This window comes from Plecotus auritus (genome assembly GCF_963455305.1).
Source record: "Plecotus auritus genome assembly, chromosome: 4".
Taxonomy (NCBI): Eukaryota; Metazoa; Chordata; class Mammalia; order Chiroptera; family Vespertilionidae; genus Plecotus; species Plecotus auritus.
Window position 1 is genome coordinate 82631802 of NC_137775.1, and position 18242 is coordinate 82650043.

At 39.1% G+C, this 18242-nt stretch overlaps 1 protein-coding gene across 2 annotated transcripts in view; it reads right to left on the bottom strand.

Moving 5' to 3' along the window:
• EFHC1 (EF-hand domain containing 1) overlaps positions 1 to 18242 on the bottom strand; it is a 71270-nt gene that overhangs the window by 27726 nt on the left and 25302 nt on the right. For both annotated transcript variants that reach the window (XM_080666412.1, XM_080666411.1), the window contains exons 3-6: positions 13460 to 13747; positions 6636 to 6785; positions 5298 to 5487; positions 763 to 983 (exon numbers count right to left, since the gene is read on the bottom strand). In XM_080666412.1, coding sequence (XP_080522538.1) covers positions 763 to 983; positions 5298 to 5487; positions 6636 to 6785; positions 13460 to 13747 — 849 coding nt within the window. The remainder of the gene's footprint in view (positions 1 to 762; positions 984 to 5297; positions 5488 to 6635; positions 6786 to 13459; positions 13748 to 18242) is intronic.

Sequence of the window (18242 nt, forward strand, 5' to 3'; positions counted from 1 at the left end):
GAAATATGTAACATTTTATTTTAAATAAATTAAAATGATGACAAACTGACTTCAGAAAGTTTTTCTTATTTATTTGTCTATCATTTTAAAATATGTTGTTATTGATTTTTACAGAGAGAGGAAGGGAGAGGGAGAGACAGAAACATTGATGAGAGGGAAACATGCAAGAGAAACATTGATGAGAGAGAAACATGCAAGAGAAACATCAATGGGCTGCCTCCTGCATGCCCCCTACTGGGGATAGAGCCCAAAACCTAGGCATGTGTCCTGACTGGGAATCAAACCAGTGATTGATTTGATTCCCAGTCAGGACACATGCCCAGGTTTTGTGCTCAATCCTTTTGGTGCATGGGACAGCATTCAACCAACTGAGCCACTCTGGCCAGGGCAGAAAGCTTTTTCTTATTGGTCCTCCTTTAACAGTACATGAAAATGCCCATTTCTTCACACCAGGGCAAACATAAGCTATCGTGAGTCTTTCAAAATCAAATAGATCCAAAACCTCATTATTTACATTCATTTCTTTATCAATTAAGTTGAGGATCTTTTCATATGTACATTAGCCATTTATATTTCTTCTTTTGTGAACTGCTCTATTTTATATGCTTTGTCCAGTTTTGTTTTGGGTTTTTTTGTTTTGTTTTTTTTTTGCTTTTTTAAAAAATTTATTTACTGGATATTCACGTCTTTTTTTCCCCTTTTCTTAAGCTTTACATCAAAAGATTAATTCTCTCACTACACTCAGAACTAGCGTTCCATTACCTGTTTTACAGGAGGTTGTTCCTTCTTGCTTACATCAATACATGGTAAATCAGAGATTCCAAACTTTTCTTTGAAATAGTGTCGAGTAAATGGATCACAATCGTAAATGAAGAAGGTTCTCCCGAGGATAGTGAGTGGCTTCCCAACGATGAAGTCTTTGGCAGTATACCATTCCAACACCTCCTGATCAGAGATTTCCAGCACACACTTAGGGAAGTCCTCTAACATAAGAGAGCAGGGAGAGAGGAAAGAAGGAATGAGGATAGGACACACAGCAGCAAGGCATTCTTGAGAACCTGAGGGAGTGTAGTGTTTGGCTCTGGTCAAGGGTCAGGGTCTCCTCTACATTCCCAGAAGAACACAGGCTGTATACTTCCATCTGTTGACTGGACACATAAATAATACCCCAGATGGTTTTTGTAAAGTCTCTCTCCCATGTTCAGTTCCAACTATCACTACAGGTCACTGATCTTAACAGAATTAATGTTCAGAAGAAATCATCACTGGAGAAAAGAATAAATGTCCTTGTGTAGAGTATTAGATCTAGAAGGAACCCAACGATGGGAAAATAGAAAAGGAAGCTAAGGTTCTGCTATATCACACAGAAAGGCGTGAACTCTAGCCCTTGATCATGCTAAAAGAAGGGCTGGTATTTTCCCAACCAGGCATCTTAAAAGCCCCTCCTCCCAGTGTGCAGAGCCTAACCCTACTAGATCCCTTTGAGTTACCCCAGTAAGTGATGGGCAATGGGGGACACAGCTCGTGACTCCATGAGTTTCCCTCAGTAAACAAGGTTCTAAGAGATGTGTGTGTATGTGTGTGTTCCAGCCATTTATCCTTGTTTGCTCAACAATTATCTTTTTCAAATAATGCTGGATTTATCTTACTGATATATTTAGGATTTCTGCACACATGTTCATGAGTGAGACTATAGTTCTTTTTTCTCATGGTGTCTTTAGTTTTTAAAAATCAATGAATTAAGTTCTTTTTCTTTTCTGAGTTTATATGAAGCTTGAAATTATATGTTCTTTAAATATTTGGCACCCAGCTCTACCACAGAGCCTTTTTTAGTCTTCAGCTCACATCTCTTCTTCTGGGCTCTGTCTACATGACATAACTAGTTACATAATCAGATAGTCTTGGACACTTGTGTTATTGTTTAATGGCTTTGTGTACTAATGTGACCTGTTTCCCCAGTCACTAGTAGGGACTTAAGGACAGGGGTTCTAGGTCTGGAAGTGACATTTTCATTTTATCCTCCACAGCAGTTAGCACATGAACCAGTTCCCATAGCAGACACGTAACTCTTGTTTAACTGAATTTAGTAAGAATAATCCATTGGATAAATGCCTTTGAGAGTCAATTAAACATCAACTCTACACTCCTTCTAGTTAAAGGAATTATTTACTTAGCTGATGGAAGCTTAGCTTTTCCTGTCCTGCTGCATGACTAACAATAACTTTTACAGAAACATGTTTCCCACCTCTTAAAAGAACCCTTCATGTGTTAACATGCTGCCTCTCCATGTAACTGATGAAAACTTTGTTCCAATTTGGGAAGTTATAGAACAGGATAATTATTATTTTTTTTATTAAATTGACTGGGGTGACATTGGTCAACATGAACATACAGGTTTCATGTGTGGGTTTCTATGTTAAAAAATCTGTATATTGCACCATGTGCCCACCACCTTAAGTCAAATCTTCTCTCAACTTATATTAGGACTTCTCTCCCCACCCCAATCCCTCTGGCAACCACCACACTACTGTTTGTATTAATAAGTTTCAGTTTTATATCCCACATATGAGTTAAATCATATGGTTCTTAGCTTTTTCTGATTGACTTATTTCACTTAGCATAATGTTCTCAAGGTTCATCCTGTTGTTCCAAATGGCGCTATTTCATCCTTTCTTATGGCTGAATAGCATTCCATTGTGCATATGTACCACATCTTCATCCAGTCCTCTATCACAGCACACTTTGGTTGTTTCCATGTCTTGGGTCACTGTGAATAATGCTGCAATGAATATAGGGGTGCATATACCTTTGCAAATACATGATTTCAAGTTTTTGGGGTATATACCCACGAGTGGGATTGTTGGGTCATATGGTAGCACTATTCTTAATTTTTTGAGGAATCTCCAGATTGCTGTCCATAGTGGTGTACCAGTCTACAATTCCCACCAGCAGTGAATGAGGGTTCCCTTTTTTTCCACAACCTCTCCAACACTTGTTGTTGCTTGTCTTGTTGATAACGGCCACTCTAACAGGTGTAAGGTGATATCTCATCATAGTTTTGATTTGAATTTCCCTAATTGCCAGTGAGGTTCAGCATCTTTTCATATATCTATTGGCTGTTTGTATGTCAGGTGTATTTTCAGGTCCTCTGCCCACTTTTTATTGGATTGTTTATTTATTTGGTATTGAGTTTTATGAGTTCTTTATATATTTTGGAAATTAAACCTTTGTCAGAGCTACTATTTGTAACTATCATCTTTCATCTGGTTGGCTGCCTGTATGTTTTGTTGTCCATTTCTTTTACTGGACAGAAGCTTTTTACTTTGATATAGTCTCATTCGTTTATATTTGCCTTTCCTCCCCTCTCCTTTGGGGTCAAGTTCATAAAATGTTCTGTACAACGCAGGTCCATAAGTTTGGTACCTATATTTCTTCTTTGTAACTTATTGTTTCAGGTCTTATATTTAGGTCTTTGATCCATTTTGAATTAATTTTTGTACTTGGGGATAGAACAGGATGATTATATATTGAAAATTTTAGATGCCACATTGGTAAAGCAGAGACAAGCGTGGAACCTGAGAGTTCAAGGAATTCAGTTTTAGTGACACTTTTTTTTCATGCTCCGCTGACATTTCCATTCTTTCTTTTAATTTACTGTAAATTTAACTTTATTCGTTCCAGATGGCAGAAATTTCAGGCTCATTTAAGCAATATGAAAGGCCAAAATTAGTAGCTCAGTCCTAATGTCTTAGGACTCTAAGAGGGCTGGATAGGAGGCTATATATAAGAATATGGCAGGCAGCAGCCAGACTCTGTTGAACCAGGGCACAGATCCAGTTGTTGCTAGCACAGAATACAAGCTGTGTTAGCAATTATTCTCATTTTTTCAAAAAAAGAGATTTTAAATGTTAACTCTTAAAACAATTTTACTCCCTTTTATTCTCTTCACCAATCTCATTCTCTTCTACCTCACATACAACCATTCTAACGTGCAGCTTTTTTATTATAGTGTATTATGTATATTGTTTTGTGTATATTTTACTTTATGCAAACGTTATTACAATATACATCTTTTTACTTTTTTTTTTACACAGCACTATGTTTTTAAGATGCACCTATTTGCTTTCTTGTACATTCTGTTTATTGCTTCTAACACTACATATTTATCAAGGCATACCTTCATCACATTTTGTTTATCCACTCTCCCAATGATAGAAATCTCCAACTCCTTTCCCCCAAATAACACTGCATTCTTTTTTAAACACTGTGCATGCCAAGAATTTAGCCTTCAGATGGCCACTTTGTTTATAACCTTTAAGACAAACATCTTGCTCAATACCTGGAATTTCTTATCTCCTAGCTCTCAAAAAAATCAGTGAACATTTAGAGTTCTGTCAGCCATCCAACCATGAGGTACGTCATTATATGACACCAATATGGCATTTTTATAATAGAACCTTTTTTAAAATATATTTTTATTGACCTCAGAGAGTAAGGGAGAGGGGGAGAGATTTAGAAACGTCAATGATGAGAGGGAATCATTGATCGGCTGCCTCCTGCACATCCGCTGGTCATGTGCCCTGACTGGGAATTGAACCATGACCTCCTGGTTTATAGGTTGATGCTCACTCAACCACTGAGACATGCACACCAGCCAGGCTAAGAGAACATTCTTAAACTACCAAGTCAATAACTAAAGCAAGCCTACGTATTGCAGAGAAATACTGATGTAAGGCAGGTGCCACCTGCGTTTTGTTGTGCCCTCACTCTCCAGTCCACTAGGTTCCTTTACACCAGCAAAGAAAGAGCAAGCGTTCACACAGTGGCGCTACACTCTATGAGCCACAGACATGCCTTTTCTAATCTTAAGTCATCCCACATAGAAACTCCTTTTGTCAAAGAGTTGAGGCAAGAAGCAAAGTCAAAAAAGAACATAAGGAAATGGAAAGCTGTATCTGTGAATGAAAAAGTTTGTTTCAGAAATGCACAAGAATCTGGATAGTAAGTTACGTTAGTTCAGAAGCCTTGATCTCCCACACTTTCATGAATCTCCTACTGCTGTTTTGGTTTTGTTTTCTGACTTGGATATCAGTCCTCTCCACCAGACCATTTCAGAGGGAAGCCTGTTCCAATGGGGCAAGTAAAGGACAGAAATTAAGGGAAAGCAGTTTTTAGTCCCTTTTAGAACACACCAAGAGCCTCCTAAGTGTAAAGGGAAATGACCACACTGGTTTTGAAACTCCTCTAAGATCCAAAAAAAGGTCCAATTATCAGAAGATAAACCCAACCAAACGTACTTGCATTCACCAAAATCTTGGGCATGCGCTGGCGGTTCATCAGGACTGGGAAAGGATCACGCCCATCATTCCGTTCATGGATCTCTCGAATTTCTACCGTATCATCCATAAGATAGTAATGAATGATATACTTCCGACATTCACCGAACATGCTGTCTGTATCATCCCAGATCGCATAAAATCGAAGAACCTTTGAGAAATCCAAAGTAGTGACTTAAATACAAATTCCATAAGTGGAGAGTTTAGCTTAGCTACTTTGGCATTCATATATCAGACAATAATGAAAAGATTAGCTAGAAAGACAATGAAGCCATCTCAAATGGTTAAAAAAAGAAATTTTTACCAAACATATAAAAACATTTGAAATTATATGTCAGATGTCAACAGCTGGAAAATATTAATAGGCTTATAAATCTGTGCTGAGAAAAAATTCACTTTGATCCAAAAATATTAGTCAGGGAAAGAGAAACTGAATTAAAAGAGTGATGGATCCTTTATACAGTTACTAATAAAGGTGCATGTGAATGGTTTATATGTAATTAATATGGAAAGAATTTTCATTTACTTATCAGACTTTTTTTAGTTTCATCAACACATATCTTCTAGTAGCATTATCAACAACACAATCTTTAAATACAAAATAATAACAGATATTTGATTGATATAAAGAACATCCTTAAAAGACTATGATAGTGCTAGGAAAAATTTTCTGAACTAAAAGGAATTACATTTCTGAGAGAGAAAAAGTAGCAAGAAGCATTGAGGGTGATCTTTCGGTTTTCTTTCCCTTCAGCACACAAAGGAAGACTGAAATCTCCTACACACCATGCCCACCAGGGGGAGCACAGGAAGGCTGGAACAGAGTTGGAAAATACCCAGAACATTCTGTACTCACACATTAACATAAAACTTAACAAGAATCATCTGTAATGGAATGCTTCTGTGAAATTACTATTTGAACATTAGAAATCTACATATATGCAAAATAAATAATCCATTTAAGGTTTCCCAAAGGATTCTGTTGAGATTAACTCACATTTGGGAAAGAAGTAGCCAGCTGGAAATATAAAGTGGAAAGAAGATATAGCTCAGGGATGCTCTAAGATTTAAGTTTGGTGGAAGTCATAAGACTTACTTCCACAATCTTCTTTGGATCTCTAGAAAACTTTGGCATTCCTACCCCTCTAACTCTAGATAAAACCCAAAAAATAGCACTGTATCCAAATGGTTATACTATAGGTGTGATGTTTCAAAACACACACACACCAAAATAGTTTGCTAATAAATACTTATACATTTGGAAACGAGTTAACTTACCAAGGTGCCTGAGTCACTTACTTGTTTGTCAAAGGTGAGAAACTGCTTGAGTTGATCAAAGTCCGATGGAGTGACATACTGATGAAGAGGCCGTTTCCGAAGTTCTGTGTAAGGATCGAGAGCCATCTTCCCAGGTGGATTTAATTCAATTCCTTGACTTTCCAAAAATTCCTAAATAATTCAAAATTAATACTGATCACCTTTCTTGAAGCTTCTTCAAGTATTAACTGATGGAATAAAAATAAGTAATAATTTCTATACCACTGCCAGGGTTAACCATTAATTTGCAGCTTGAGCATGTCTTCACAGTACTGAGCCTCCAATTGACCCAACGCAATAATGCAGACAATAACTGATTATTACCTTAAGTGTTCTGTATTATAAAAATGACGGGCAATACGATAAGCTCCAAATATAACCTCATATCAATGGAATTTAGTTAGGTGCCTGAGCACAGAGTAAGGATTACTTACATACACAAATGTGAAACCTAACCATAGTTTCAAACAATATGTAATTCATATCAGGTATAGGGACAAACTGCACAATGGCAAAGTTCAGCTGAAATCAAATTCCCAACTTTCCAACTCATTTAAAACAAGTCTCCCCTGCAAAATAAAAAAAGAAAGCATACCCACTGTTATAGACCAGAAAATGTTATAGCAAAACAGGAAAGGCAAATCTCACCAGAAAAAGTTAAGGAAAGCATTTGAACTTGACATGATTTTGAATTCTATTCTGCTAATTATGAATAAATATATTATTTTCAGAGTCACTATATCTTTTAACACAACTTGACATTTCTTTTTAAAAGAACCATAATGGACTATGCTTTTTTGAGAATCAGAAAAGAACAACTTCATGGGTTCTGTTTACATTCTGGAATTAGAAATTAACCTGAAATTTGGGGAATTGTGTAGTTTGCTTTTGGAGAATTCAATAGAAAATATATAGAACACAGAACCAAAATATTTGGGTTCTAGTATTAGCTCTGCAGCTAACTTGCTTGTAATCTTAGTATTTAAAGTTTACTAGGCAGTCTCCAATATTCTTTCAATATTAAAATATTATGAATTTTAATGTCTACTATATGGACTAAGCTGGAGATACTGACTAGCAATAAAAATTCTCCTCTCCTTTGAGGTGGTGTATTGGTTGAGGTACTTAATGAGTGTTTTACTCCTTTCTGTTGCTTTCAACAGATAACCAGGCCCTTTGTTAACCTTACCTTAAGGATTTGGGCAGGAATATAGAAGCTTCCTAAGGATGACAGTACTTCCTATCTCTTAGATAAAGCCTAAACTCTTTGATGAGATTATTTTAAAGGAGGGGACAGAAGGGAATGTCTTTGAGAGTAAGAGGAGAGAAAGGGGGAAATTCCCCCAGATTGGAAAACAGACATAGTTGGTGGGTCTCAGAAGAGCAAGACTCTATACGTGACCTGTAGGGATGCTCTGAGCACCTGTGCAGCCAGGTACATTCAATCTCAGGCAATCGGAGTCACAGTGTCTTACCTAGCACCAAACATCAGGGTGGTGTCCTGGGTCCCTGGACATGTGAGCCCTGCCTATATGACTCCTTTAAGTCTGGGAATACTTCCTTGTTCTTAGGGCTTGAAAACTTTGGCAAAGCTGAGGGTGAATAGAAATACGAGCTCAGTTGGACTGGGGCTCAAGTAGGTTTTGTTTTGTTTTTTTTGAGGGTGCAAAGATATTAATAATTCTTTATTGTTCAGATTACTACAATTGTTCCTCTTTTTTCTCCCCATAGCTCCCCTGCACCTGGTTCCCACCCCACCCTCTGCCCTTACTCCCTGCGCTGTACTCATCCATAGGTGTACGATTTTTGTCCAGTTTCTTCCCGCACCCCCAACACCCCTTTCCCCCGAGAATTGTCAGTCCACTCCCTTTCTATGCCCCTGATTCTATTATATTCACCAGTTTATTCTGTTCATCAGATTTTTTATTCACCTGATTTTTAGATTCACTTGTTGATAGATAGGTATTTGTTGTTCATAATTTTTATCTTTACCTTTTTCTTCTTCTTCTTCCTCTTCTTAAAGAATACCTTTCAGCATTTCACATAATACTGGTTTGGCAGTGATGAACTCCTTTAGCTTTTTCTTGTCTGTGAAGCTCTTTATTTGACCTTCAATTCTGAATGATAGCTTTGCTGGGTAAAGTAATCTTGGTTGTAGATTCTTGCTATTCATCACTATGAATATTTCTTGCCATTCCAGTCTGGCCAGCATAATTTCTGTTGAGAAATCTGCTGACAGTCGTATGGGTGCTCCCTTGTAGGTAACTAACTGTTTTTCTCTTGCTGCTTTTAATACTCTCTCTTTGTCTTTTGCTCTTGGCATTTTAATTATGATGTGTCTTGGTGTGGTCCTCTTTGGATTCCTTTTGTTTGGGGTTCTGTGCGCTTCCTGGACTTGTAAGTCTATTTTTTCACCAGGTGGGGGAAGTTTTCTGTCATTATTTCTTCAAATAGGTTTTCAGTATCTTGTTCTCTCTCTTCTTCTGGCACCCCCATAATTCTGATGTTGGTACGCTTGAAGTTGTCCCAGAGGCTCCTTACCCTATCTTCATATTTTTGGATTCTTCTTTCTTTTTGCTTTTCTGGTAGGGTGTTTTTTGCTTCTTTGTATTTTAAATCTTTGACTTGATTCTTGTGATCCTCTAGTTTGCTGTTGGGTCTCTGTATATATTTTTTATTTCAGTCAGTGTATGCTTAATTTCTAGTTGGTCCTTTTTCATATCCTCGAGGGTCTCGCTAAATTTATCAGCCTTTTCTAGAAAATTCTTGAAAAACCTTATAACCGTGGTTTTGAACTCTATATCCAGTCGTTTGCTTTCCTCCATTTCTTTCATTTGTGACCTGTTTCTTTGTCTCCGCATTTTGGTTGCTTCCCTGAGTTGATAGAGTGGCTTTGTGTGCTAGGTGTCCTATAGGGCCCAGTGGCTCAGCCTCCCCAGTTACCTGAGGTGGACACTCTTGGTGCACCCCTTTGTGGGCTGTGTGCACAGTCTTGTAGTTAAGCCTTGATTGTTGTTGGTATCACTGGGAGGAACTGACCTCCAGGCCAATTGGCTGTGAGGATCAGCTGTGTCTAAGATGGGAGAACGTCTGTGCTGTAGACACCCTTATGAGGCAAGACTTGCTTCAGTGGGGCTTTGGTGCTGAGTCTGCCCCCTGAGTGTGTCCCTTATGGATCTGAGGAGTTGTAATCTGGATGGTCCTACTCTGACCCCGGGTACACTGGCTCTTGGATCTCCAAGGAGGTGCTAATTTAGCCTCTGCCTGAGGCCACCCAGTAGGAGCTAAGGAGAGATCTGCAGATTCCTCTTCTTTGTTTGAGTTTTGGAGGTGCCCAGATAAGGCCCAGCTGTGAAGCAATGCAAGCTGCTGTGGAGCCTTGGGCCTTCTTTTGGTCGTTCTGGGTCTCTCTGACTCAGCTGCAGTTAGATTTCAAAGGACCAGGCCATTTCATATGCAAAAGCCTCTGTGCAGAGCTTGTATGGGGCAGAGTCTCAGGGCAGAGCAAACAGCAATGGCTTCCCATCAGCCCTGCCCTAAGAGGCCCCAGGTCTCAGTGTCCCTTGGTAATCACTGCAAGCACCTCTGAGAGAAAGCCGCCCTCAAGTTCTGCCCGCTGCCAGACAGTCCAGTTTCTCCCAGTATGAGTCTGGGTCCCCAGAGTCTTGCCCGGAACTGGAGTTCAGAGCAGTTGGGAGCTTGTGTCTCCCTCTGGATTGAAAAAGCCAGCCGAGTACTCAGTTGCCAGCCCTCTCTGCTCACTCCTCCGTACCTCTGCACTTTACTTCAGCAGCTCCTATGAGTCTCAGTGTGCTTTTCTCTTCCCTCGTAGTTGTAGAATTTCCACTTAGCCAGCCTTCCTGTGGTTCTGGATGATGTCCGTTTTGTCTTTTAGTTGTAGTTTTGAAGTTGTTGTGCGAGGCAGCAAGTTCAGGTGTTTACCTATGCCACCATCTTAGTTTCTCTCTCAAGTAGGCTTTAAGTCACTTTTTAATATAATATTTTTTGCACACCTGCATTTGTGGAGTAGAGTTCATATCTACTTTACTAGCAGTAATACTTTAGTGAAGAGCCCGGCCGGTGTGGCTCAGCGGTTGAGTATCAACCCAGGAACCAGGAGGTCGCTGGTTAGATTCCCAGTCAGGGCACATGTCCTGGTTGTGGACTTGATCCCGTGGGGGGCAGGCAAGAGGCAGTTGATCAATGATTCTCTCATCATTTATTTTACTCTGTCTCCCTCCCCCTTCCTCTCTGAAATCTATAAGAATATTTTTTTAAAATACTTTAGTGAATATAATAAATTCTATTATCTCTGATTTCTGGAACTTTATTTTTTAATATGTTCAGTTCATTCTGTCTATAGGTCCAAACATTTATTTGGAGTAATGAGGAGGGGTTAGAAGGGATGGTGGTGATGAGGATATGTTTAAAGAGAGGTAGTTCCTTATTCAAATCACACCCTAAAGACAGCTATCTTCCTTATCCATCCATAGGTCCAGCCCTAATGAAAACCATCAAATTAAGTAAGATGTGCATACATTTTAAACTATTAAAGGAGCCAACTTCTCACCTAACAGATCAATTACTGAAAACATAATTCAATCTAATTATCAGTGACTGAAATACACAGCTCTAGTCTATTATCAGTCATTACAATACTCACAAATTCTGTATTTGCAAATTTACCTACTTTCTAAAATTTATTGGTCTTTCCGACATGCATGCAGTGATGAAAATCTGAGTTGCCTAATGCACACATTCCTAGCTAAGGTTGAACAAGGTCACATTCTGCGGTGTTTCAGCTTTTGTACTGAAAAAGTACCTTTTTGTGGTCTCTTTAGTGCCACTTTTTCTCACTTTGTGTATTTGTTGGTGATTTTGCTGTTTAAAATGCCCCAACCTTAGTGCTGACTTACTGTCTCATACTCTACATGAAAGGCTGTGATATGTACTTAATGTCACTAAACTATACATCTAAAATTGTTAAAACGATTAATTTTATGTTATGTATATTTTACCACAATTTTTTAAAAGTCAGGCTGATGTCCCTGAAGGAAGAAATACATGTGTTAGATAAACTTCATTCAGGTCTGAGTTGGATGTTAATGAATCAACAGTATATTTTAAATGTGGCATTCTAAAACAGAAACACATTAAACAAGGTTATGTATCCAACAGGTCGGTGAAAACGTTGTGACCAGAGACTTGTAGGAACCTCATCCTGTATTTCTCCTCGGAGCAATGGTGTAGTGTTTGCGGTAACTTTATAGAACAGAACTACCATGAGTATTAAGAACTGACTGTAACTGGTTTAGATCAACTGCTCAGTGATCAACTTGCAAATGTTCAAATTGTCCATGGAGAAACAATTGTGAAAATAAATTTAATAACTCAACTTAAAGTAACATTTTATAATTTCTCATTGCTGGTACAATTCTGAAACTGCCTATGATGTAAAGGACCTAAAAAACCTAAACAATGACAGAACAAAACATGCTTGAAGGGGACACTGTCTCAAAGATGGTCTAGCACCTCAACCTTCTATAGAATTTTTTTCTGTTGCTTTGGGATGACACAGATGCTGTGGCTCCTTTTCTTACTTCCTTGAGGTCTTTGTTCACCTGTCACCTTATCTGTGAGGCCTTCCCTGACCAGCCTTCATATATAGCAACTCCAACTTCTATCCCATGTACTCTGATTTAGTTTCTTCTATAGCTCTTATAAGCATCTGACACAATATAAATTTATTTATTGTTTCCTCCTCCAACTAGAATGTAATAACCTCCATAAGGTTATTCTTTATACTTGGCACCTATGACAGTGCCTGGCACATAGCAGGCACTCGTTAAGTATTAGCTAAATAAATTACTAAATTAAAAAGATAAATGAGTGAATTCATAAGAGCTCAGTGCATGGTAAAAATTAATCTTATCTGGCATTAGGTAACATGAGATTAAAGGTGTAAAATAATTGAGAAACTATATTTGCTTCTAGTGCTTTTTTAAAAAAACATATTTTTATTGATTTTAGAGAGGAAAGGAGAGGGAGAAAAAGATAGAAACGTCAATGATGAGAGAGAATCACTGATCAGCTGCCTCCTGCAAAACCCCTATTGGGGATTGAGTCCAAAACCTGGGCATGTGCCCTGACCAAAAATCGAACCGTGACCTCCTGGTTCATAGGTTGATGTTCAACCACTGAGCCCCATGCATACATTTTGTGCTTTTAAAAAAAGGGGCCTCTCTCTCTCTCTCAATGGTAAGAAAATCCATATTTATGAAATAGAGAAAATAGAAGATTTTTGTCAATATAAAAAAAAAGTGTTTCCTTTAAAAATGGTTTTATTTCAGGAATTCTTTAGAGAGCAAGTGCCCCTATTATATAGCAGGTATGATTTACAGAAAAAAAATATAAATTACACAGAAAAATTTAGACTCATATCTGCTAATAGAGATAGTACTATTTTTGTGAACTCAAACTTCAGGTATATTGTCCAATGCATCTTTCTTATTTCCACCCCATCAAGGGTTCTACCTCCCCTACTCGCTATTTGAACTGGCATGTAAATTGGTTTCTTATCAAAGGATTCAGCTATGATGGAAGTTTAATTTTATTTAAATGGCTATGTATCAATATCATTGTGAAAATAATGATATCACTGCATAGTTTTGGCACATATACAAATACCAAATCAACCTATATAATAATCTACACAAGGCAGAATATCTTACTCTAATAAGTGATATGTATCCTTCCATAAATTAGAATGCCTCAGAGACCACAACTTCCAAAAATATATACTATACCTGTGTGAATCCATCACAGTCAACAATGTGGAAAGTTTTGCCATAAATTGTAATGTTTATTCCTCGGTTTAGGTCTTTCCAATGGTAATGGTCTCCCTGGTCATTCTTGGGTAAGCGCTGACGTTTGATTAGCTTGCCTTGAGGGATCCCAGAGTTTTCCACCAGGGGCTCTATGACTGACATGCTGTCATCTTCCAGGTAGTAGTAAATGTGCACCTGACGGATCCGATAGTGTTCGTCAGTGGACATAGAAACATCTTCTTGAAAATAGGCATCAAACTTTAGTACCTATAACACATAAGGGAAGAAAAAATGGTGTTGTATTAGTTTCTCATCCAAAAAATGTCAAATACTCTCCTGTAAAGAGAAATCACTCAGAGAGATTTCAATTTTCATCACTCCTATCTACTAAATCAAAGATTGCCAAATTATGGTCCATGAGTTAAATATACCCCTGTCACCTGCTCTTGTATACAAATTAAGAATGTTTTTTTTACATATTTAGGTGATTAAAAATCAATAAATAAAATTTCACAACACATAGAAATTATATGAAATTCAAATTTCAGTATTTATAAATAATTACAAATAATTAAGACTTATTTGCTAATGGCTGGTTTCCCATTACAAGGGCAGAGTTGTGAGTAGTTGTGATCGAGAGACCATTTGGGCTGCTGCTATGGTCTGAATTGTGTATCGCCCCTCCCAAATTCATATTGAAGCCCTAACCCTCGATGTGACCATATTTGGAAATAGAGTCTTTACAATTTAATTAAGCTTAAATGAGGTCCTAAGTGTGGGGGCACTAATCCAATGGAAATAATGGCATTCTCCCCTGACCCCATTCTCAGCACATACCGAGGAAAGGCCATGTGAGGACAAAGCAAGAAGGCAGCTGTCTGCAAGTCAGGAAGAGAGCCCCCATCAGAAACCAAATCAGCAGGAAGCTTGATCTTGGTCTGCTAGTCCCCAGAACAAAGTTCTATTGTGTAAGCCACCTGTCTGTTATTTTATTATAGCAGCTCAAGCAAACCAAGATACTGCAAAACCCAAAATATTTTCTATGGGCCCATAAAGAGTTTGCTAAGTTCTGCTCTAAGTGCTCAAACTATGTGTAGACTATTTACTAATGTGTTCCTTGATAAGATGGCTTAAAGACATTAACTGTACTAGTTGCATGACCATGGCAAAAACCTCTCTAAAAATTTTTGGAAAGAGTAAAAAATTTGGACAAGATTATGACTTTTTATTTCAAAATGAAAATGAAAGCCCAAGTCTGTTTCTTTAGAAGTGGAGCCCCTTACACATGCATACTAAAAACATATTTAGTATTAGAATATTTATATGAATAACCCTCAAATCATCAGTCCACCACAGAATCCCCCATGGTTGGCATGTAAATTGTACTCAGAAATCTATATGATAGAGCAAACCCTACGTCCTCTGGAGAACACCAGTATTGGTGTGAAGTAAAAATGGCATATCTACTGTACATTTAAAAATATGTAAAAATATTATAAAAAGTCTATGTTGGCAGGCTTTGGGATGAATTTCATAAATATGTTATTCTGTTTCTTTTCTTTTCTTTTTCAATATATTTTTATTAATTTCAGAGAGGAAGGCAGAGTGAGAAAGATAGAAACATCAATGAGAGAATCATTGATAGGCTGCTTCCTACACACCCCACACTGCATGTGCCCAGACATGGAATCAAACCATGACCTCCTGGTTTATAAGTTGACGCTCAATCACTGAGCCACACTGGTTAGGCTATTCTGTTTCTATTTTTAATATTTCTTTTCAGGGAGACAAAGTATTAGAATGATGTTTTAGGTAGGAAAGTGTTAATCCAAACCTCTACTAGAATAAGAGCAACAAAACAAGGAGATCCTCTAGTAAAGACTCAAATATGGCTCAATGAATAGAAAACACAAAATAATTTTATACAATGAGTGCTGTAGCTAAAATGGTAGAGTCTATTATGGAAGAACAAGATAAAAACCAAAAGAGAACAGGCAACTTCACAGGAGAAACATGAAAATAATGGAATGAAGTCCTTAAAATTCATAATAAAAAGATGAAATGGGTTAATGTAATAGAATGTTAAAAGGAAAAAATAATATGGTAAAACAAAATATAAACATCATTTTAAAGTAACATTTTAGATAAACTGTAAAGAACTGAAATGGGGACATGACCAGTGAGCAGAGATAGGATAAGTAATTCATATATGAAATGGTCTTTATTTGAGCTGCAGATTTATAAATACACAAATGTTAGAGCCAGACATAGCTATTCAAATTTCCCTCATTTTACAAGGAAGGAAACTGAGACTCAGGGTGGTACCATGGCTTGTCTGAGGCCACAGAAGGGGTTAGGGGCATAGCTGGGACTTGCTCACAGCCGAAAGTACTCTCCATATACCTCACTACTTCTTAGATAACAGTGCTAGAGTGGTTCAGAAAAGGAACTGTGTAGCTAACATGGTCAGAAAAAGTGTAAGAGGAGGGGACAAGGGTATATTTTAGCAACAGCAGCAGAGGAAGGAAACCCAGCAGCAGGATGCAGACGGTGATGGAGGAGGAAGGTGCTAGGCCTGGCGATCAGACTGAAAGCCCCTCCAATAGTCCAGGTCCATAGCAATAAATGACCAGCGATGAAAAAACAAAGAGTTGATTGGCGTGATAATGAGGAAGCAGGAGGACGGAAGACAGATGAGGTATTGAGAAAACACAGAGCTAAGAATATAGTGATGATTCTCACAAAAATGGAGATATCCTATCTAATAAAAGAGTAATATGCAAATAGACCATACTTCTGCCATACCCACAAGCCACACCCACCAGCCAATCAGGAGCAAATATGCAAATTAACCCAACCAAGATGGCTGTGGCCATGGAGAGAGCAGGAGGCTTGGGTTTCCCTGGCAATGGAGGAAGTCAAGCTTTCTGCACACCCTGGCCAGACTAGGCCTCCACTCAAGGCTACAAAGTTTCAATTATAGAAGATAAATAAATACCAACAAAAATGGCGGCAGCCACAGAGCTGGAGAGAACAGGAGGCTTGAGTTGCCCCCGGCGATGGAGGAAGCCAAGCTTTCTGCACACCCTGGCTTGCCTTGGCCTCCGCTTAAGGCTACAAAGTTTCACTTATAGAAGATAAATAAATCCCAACAGAAATGGCTGCGGCCACAGAGCAAGCAGAAGGCTTGGCTCCACTCCAGACTACAAAGTTTCAATTATAGAAGATAAGTAAATCCCAGATCCCAGGGCCTCTGCTTGGGTTGCTGGAGGGCGTGGCCAGCCTGCAAACCACCACAGACCCCTCCACGCCCCAAGGGAACCCCCACCCTGATCCGGGACACCCTTCAGGGCAAACCAGCTGGCCCCCACCAGTGCACCAGGCCTCTATCCTATCTAATCCTATCTAATAAAAGAATAATATGCAAATTGATGGTCACTCCAACATACAAAATGGCTGCCCCCATGTGGTCAAAGATGACTGCCCCCATATGGACACAAGATGGCCACCACAAGATGGCCAGCAGGGGAGGGCACTTGGGAGGGACCAGGTCTGCAAGGGGGGCAGTTGTGGGCAATCAGGCCAGGAGGGGAGGGCAGTTGGGAGAAACCAGGCCTGCAAGGGAGGGCAGTTGGGGGCGATCAAGCCTGCAGGGGAGGGCAGTTAGGGGTCACCAGGCCAGCAGAGGAGGGAAGTTGGGGGCGACTGGGCCTGCAGGGAAGGAAAGTTGGGAGGGACCCAGGCCTGCAGGGGAGGGCAGTTAGGGATGACCAGGCCTACAGGGGAGGGTAGTTAGAGGCCAAGAGGCTGGCAGGGGAGCAGTTAGGCATCAATCAGGCTGGCAGGGGAATGGTTAGGGAGTGATCAGGCTGGCAGGCAGAAGCGGTTAGGGGCAGTCAGGAAGGCAGGGAGGTGAGCAGCTGGGAGCCAGCAATCCTGGATTGTGAGAGGAATGTCCCACTGCCCGTTTAAATGTAAATGGATTAAATGCCCCAATCAAAAGACAAAGAAACAGCCCGCATATGAAAGAAAAGCAGGCATCACCAGAAAAGGAAGTAAACGAAATAGAGGCAAGCAACCTGTCAGAGAAAGAATTCAGAGAAATGGTCATAAGGTTGATGAAAAGAATGGAAGACAAATTCGACAATATGTGTAAGAACCAAGAGGGGTCCCAGATTGGAGAGGGTGCAGGCTGGGCTGAAGGACACACCCCGCCCACGTGCACGAATTTCGTGCACCAGGCCTCTAGTTAAGAAGTTAATTTTGGTAGGATAGATGATGAGCTCAATTTCAGACTGGCTGAGTTTAAGTTGATATTGCAAGGGGCAATTTGGGATACGGGACTGGGTCTGGAAAAGAAGACAATATTAGAGAAAAATCAGGATGATTCAAACATTTTGACCCAAGCAAATGAAAGGACGGAATTGCTGTCATACTGATATTGGAAAGATTTCAGTGGAGTAGATTTGGGAGATGAGGAGACAAATCGGGAGTTAAGTTCTGAACATGTTTAGTTTAAGATGTCTATTAAACATTAAAAAGAGATGTCAAATAGGAAATTACAAATTATAGGCACAGAACATCATCATGTAAAGGACATTTCAAGCTATGCATCTAATAATGTAATAATTAAAAAGGTAAAATCCAGTGAGGGAAAAAATTTAGCTTCTTAAGTAAAAGATGAAAAAAATTAAAATGTGCAGTAGTGAAGGTCATTCACTTCCTCTACTGTTCTGTTTGGTATGCCTGTTTCCTAGTCAGG